The sequence below is a fragment of the Teleopsis dalmanni genome, chromosome 1 (genome assembly GCF_002237135.1).
Source record: "Teleopsis dalmanni isolate 2A chromosome 1, ASM223713v2, whole genome shotgun sequence".
NCBI lineage: Eukaryota > Metazoa > Arthropoda > Insecta > Diptera > Diopsidae > Teleopsis > Teleopsis dalmanni.
Window position 1 is genome coordinate 182,568,923 of NC_051846.1, and position 5,528 is coordinate 182,574,450.

At 27.0% G+C, this 5,528-nt stretch overlaps 1 protein-coding gene across 1 annotated transcript; it reads left to right on the forward strand.

Annotated features, from left to right (window-relative positions):
- The first annotated feature begins 2,037 nt into the window (after positions 1-2,037).
- On the forward strand, positions 2,038-2,724 carry LOC119671742. Its single transcript, XM_038082506.1, has 2 exons — positions 2,038-2,149; positions 2,224-2,724. The coding sequence occupies exons 1-2, from the start codon at positions 2,096-2,098 to the stop codon at positions 2,668-2,670; spliced, it is 501 nt and encodes a 166-aa protein (XP_037938434.1). The 5' UTR covers positions 2,038-2,095; the 3' UTR covers positions 2,671-2,724.
- Positions 2,725-5,528: the final 2,804 nt, after the last annotated feature.

Sequence of the window (5,528 nt, forward strand, 5' to 3'; positions counted from 1 at the left end):
AAAATCAATAGGGGATAATGCGATTATAGTGAAAGATGTGGAGTGATCACAATGTTCAGCACACTAAAATCCAAGAATCTTCTTATTGCGAAGGATGGAAAAATTAAAAATTATTTTTATAAGATTTTCACAGCACTTTAGAGCCAGTAGCTTTAAACGATAAGAAGTCTAAGGTTAGTTTTTACTTTAAAAAGTTATGTCTTTTAAGGTGGGACACTGCGATTAGTATAAAAGATCTACAATGATCACAGTGTACTGTTACACCAGAATGCCCGAAAAGGATTCTGGATCTTTTTAATTTACAAGATGGAAAAGAATTATAAATTATTTTTATAAGATTTTTACACAGCTACTTTAAAGCCAATAGTTTTAAACAACAGCAAGGCTAAGGTTAGTTTTGATTTTAAAAAACTATGTCTAATAAAATGGAATACTCAGATTCGTACAGAAATTCTACAATGATAATAGTGTTTTGCTCTATTGAAAGCGAAAAATAGAAGATGCTAATGCCAATTCGAATGTCTAGTTTAAAAGGCCTACAGCACATAGGGACTTTAGATTGATTAGAAAAGAAGTTGGAAGCCTGATTCTTCATATGCAGCATCTTCAAAATGCAAAAAGCGGACGGCGTCTGCAATAATAAGGGAATGTAATTACTTCTTCACCCATTTAGTTATTTCGAACTAACAGATTTTTAGGTCGCCCTTTAGGGTAATTGTGCTTATAATTTCAATTCAAATTATACTAAAACGCATTGTCTACTCCTTTATCTTGGAAAAACTTTAGTGGTGAATTGACACAACGACTTGTTAACGTTTTTACGGTAAAATCAGGGAAAAAAGTTCCAAATTATCTTCGGATACATAAAATTGTGATACCATATATATGCTATACCGCATGGTATTATCACTAAAAATTAAGTGCTTGAAAATACATAAATAATTCAGTATAGTTAAATTGATATAGTTAAAGATATATATATTAAATAATATACCATATATTCTCAACACCATAACCTATATAGAGGGTGAAGCAATATCTCCTGAATTTGAAAATTGTGAATATTAATACTGTCTTTCATTTTAAAGATTTTTCGCACAAAGGCAATTTCTCTTTCTGCAACTTTAATATAGTATTTTTCAAAGGAAGTGAATTGAATAATATGGAATTCATAGAGCCCGCCAATCCCTGAGAGAAAATTTAAGGAATCTGACAGTTGCAGATTTTAAGAAATTTTAGAAGCTTAAACCAAACAAAAGACTTTTGGATAGCACTGTTACGTTTGAAGAGTTTCTTCAGGGATGTCATAATATATATCATATGTATTACCATAAATTTGGACAAAGGCAAAGGTCACAAAGAAGCTTAAATAATAGCTGAAATACATATAATCTGGGATATATATGTATGATTTATATAGTTTTGGACACCTTTATTATGTCAGAAGTAAACTTAACATATGCTTCATTTTAAAGGGTATAAATGGATGAAGAGTATTAAAACTACAGTACAGCCAAAGCAAACTTTTTTGTAATTAGTTATAAGAAATTGAGTAAATAAAAATATATTATACTCTCTTAATAGATTTGGGATTTATTGGCAAAAAAGAACATTGACATGGTCTGGAATGTTGATATGATAAAAGCAGAACTTATCTCCAATTCTCAAGTCGTTAATATTCAACATCAATCCAGTGAGTATTTAGATTAAATAACCACTTTCAACAATTTTTAATATATATTTGTGTAAGGCTATATAACGTGTATACATAATCTATTTATATAGTTTATTGAATAAATATCCCTCTTTTAAATACAGATAGAGTGCAAAAACAAATCCAGATTATATTTTGCGTATTAATTAAATATATATTATAAACCTATTTTGATTTTGATTTGGAGGTTATCTGAAGAAAAATATGTCAAAATCTAAATGTAATTTTTTTAAATCAAGTTAAAATAGTACTTGACAAGTAATTGATTAAAATCAAAATGGTATGTATTTATAGACATATCTGTAATTTTGGGTATAAAAGCTCAGTTTATAGGTTTACTCTTAAATATTCTGAAAGTGTATTTGCACCTAAGTAGACAAAATGAAAATTTTCTTAATCGCCTTTGTTGCCAGTCTGTCTCTGTTGACTGTAAATGTAAGTACTTTTAACTAAATAAGCATATAAATCATATATAAATTTTAAATATTCACATATATTATAATATATAGGCTGGATTATTGCCATCATTTCATTCACCCTTGATCGACGCAGCAGTTCACCATTATAAAACGGCAAATTGCGTTGTCCAGAACACTCTTGAAGTACAAAATGTAGCACAGAATTTCTTAGATGAAATCGTCGGTTGTGGTACCAATGTTTCTGAGGAGTGGTTTGCTATTATCGATGCTTGTGTTGCTATAATTGAGACCTGCCAAAAAATTATTCGTTTACATGAATCAACCTGTAGCGACATTAAGAATCCATCAACTATTTGTGTTCTCCTTTTCTCCAAGGATGTGGCAGTATTGAAGAAGCAAGCTGATACTGCAGCAACTCTATTTAAGCAATTGGAAGAATTGCCACATGTCACTACTTTATGCGGTGGAACTGCTGTGAATCATGTCTCAGATTATTTTACACAATTTTCCGCTAATGTCGGAATTTGCGCCAATTAAATTTTGTTTAAATATGAACAGCAAATAAAACTGTTAAATAAGAATCAGTCGCAATCTGTAGATGTCTTTATTGCATTCAAAATAAAATAATTTTGTCAAAAGGATTTCTCAGGCATTGGCGGACTCTATGAATTCTTTATTGTATATTAATATGTTTAGATATTTACTATTATTTATTAAAAATAGATGGCATCTATTTTATAAAGATAGTTTCTATTTTATAAAAATAGAGGGTTTCTATTTTATAAAAACAGCGGGTTTTTATTCTATAAAAATAGAGAGCATTTATTTTTAAAAATATTTAAAAAACTTTCTATGGCAATGCTAATGAGTGTTGTCAATTTTCTGTTCTATTGAAAAACTGATGTCCAAACTGGTTAAGTATATCATAAATAGAATAATATCTATACATCAGCACTGAACACACAATTTAAAAGAATTCATGAAATTCCATAGCTTACAACAACTCTTTAAGTTAAAGACAGAAAGATATATCAATGCAATAAAAGAACCTGGACACTTGTTTAGGCTATGCGGGTAAAGCCTATATTATATATTTTGGACACTTATGGAATTCCATTAAATAATACTCAGTACAACTCAATATTACAGTAGACAATGAGAAACCCCAGAATGAAATAGACGTTTATCAATAAATAATACTCAATACAACTCAATGTCATAGTGGATATAAAGAAAAGCATTTCATATAAAAACTTGGTACCTTGTAAGATAACATTGTATCTAACACCTTTTTTAATAGATCGTATAGAACAAATTCATGAGTTTATTATATTGATATACTTTAGTAAGTAAAATGGAGCATTATTTTTATGCATACCAAAAAGTGGCCTTATTCGAAAAAGTGAAATAGAATTAAAAATGCATAGTAAAGATAAAACAACAAGAGTAACATATATAATAAGTATGTTATATGAGCAATGACAACATATTGATATTAATACAACTAAATATTTTTTATCACAGATCAGGTACACATGTGCCATAAATTTTATGGAGCATGTGGAACTATTGTGATTTGTTTTTTAATCCATTTAAAAAAAAAATTCGAATATTTCTTAAGATCACTGATGATAAGTACTAAGCAATACTCGAAATAGTGTTGTATGGTCAGCCAAACTTCAATAAACTAACTAAAACTTTTGTTGTTGTCTTTTTATTTCTATTTGAATTCTTGTAACAAATTCAATTGTTTTTAAAGGGGTGTTAATGTGTAACATTATTATATGTTTAATAAACATATTTCATACAAACATTATTTATTATTAAAGTTACTATAACAATTTGAAATCGGAGACCTGGCTTATATGTTAAAATTTTCTACATCTGAGCAGGTCGATTAAATTTACATCAACGATCATGTAGGTGAATGTTTGACTGACATTGAATGTTACGCATAGACGCTTTGGTCCTCAATGATATTAGCTAGAGATTTGAAATGAAACCCATAGGGGCCATAAGGAAATTCGTATTCACAATTTGAAAGATTTTATTGAAACTCATTCCACCGTGAGTAATTTGAGGCTTAAGCTTTAAGTAGAAACAAACAAATCCACAGATGTATAGACAGGTACAACTGAGGTAAAATAATATTTTTAAGTAAACTACTGATATATACTTCATATGTATACTTTCATATTCTGTTAGGGGATGTCAAGTAATACAAAATATAGAGTAGTATTATCAAAGTAGTAAAGTTAAGTAGTAAGAGACTTTATGTAATAGATGGTTTAAAGTCCATCAAATGTTATTTTATTAAGAAAACTCGTATTTCTTTGAAGATATTTTATTTAAACATTTATACAAAACAATTTAACTATCAAATAATTGTTTTTTATGTTTAATCTTAGACGTCACATAATATATACTTGTGATATGCTTATAAACTGTCAATTAACACTTGAGCACTATTTTGATGAACATTATTTACTGTTGTTTCTTCGTTCAATTGGGAAATTCATTTGATATAATAATTTATTTATATATACATTAATTTGATGAATTTATTTTTTTTAGTTATCACATAAAAAATCTTATCAGTAAAGAAATTGAAAAATAATTTCTTTGCTTGTAGTATTTAAGTAGTTCAATAAACGTGTTTGGATTAAAAATTTGATTGGGTTTCATTTAAGTGAAATAAGACTCATTTAAGTTTTATTCAAGATAATTAATGTATTTTTAGTATAAATAATATATTGCATATTTTCCATATTAAAAATAAATCTGGTTTATAGAGTGTATTAATCTTAAAATGACAAGTAATGGTTTTAAGTCATATTAATATTATGGTAAGGATTACATTTTAATTTTAATGGGATTTACTAAAGTTTATTTAATTAATATTTTAATATAATATAAAATTTTTAATTTTTTATCTTTAATAATATATTTTAAAAGATAAATATCAAATGTAAAAAGTGTTAAGTTGAAAACGAATATAATTAAGCATTAACAGTTTTAAGTTAATTAACGATATGAATTAATGAGGATTAATTTTAAAGTATAAGGTTTACTTTAATGGTTTGTAATAGTGTTGAGCTACAAATGATTATAATACTAATAGTATTTAATAGTTTTAAGTTAAATAACGTTATTAGTTAATAAGGATTAAATTTTATTGATTGAGATTTGCTTTAGTGCTTGTATATTTGTTCATTTCTTGATTGTAATATATCACAAGCAACATTTTTTAAAATTGCATTGTCATATAATGATTACAATATATAAGGTTTTAGTTTTCATTTTACCGAGATTTACCGAAGGGGTTCCATTAATTAAATCTTGGTTAATAAAATTAAACTTAAAGCCAAATTACGTTTGTAATTGATAAGATTTAA

Excerpts from the sequence above, each read along its gene's own strand:
- LOC119671742 (XM_038082506.1), top strand. The coding sequence starts at position 2,096 with ATGAAAATTTTCTTAATCGCCTTTGTTGCCAGTCTGTCTCTGTTGACT. Across the intron at positions 2,150-2,223 it reads TGTCTCTGTTGACTGTAAAT|GCTGGATTATTGCCATCATT; the intron begins GTAAGTACTTTT and ends TATAATATATAG.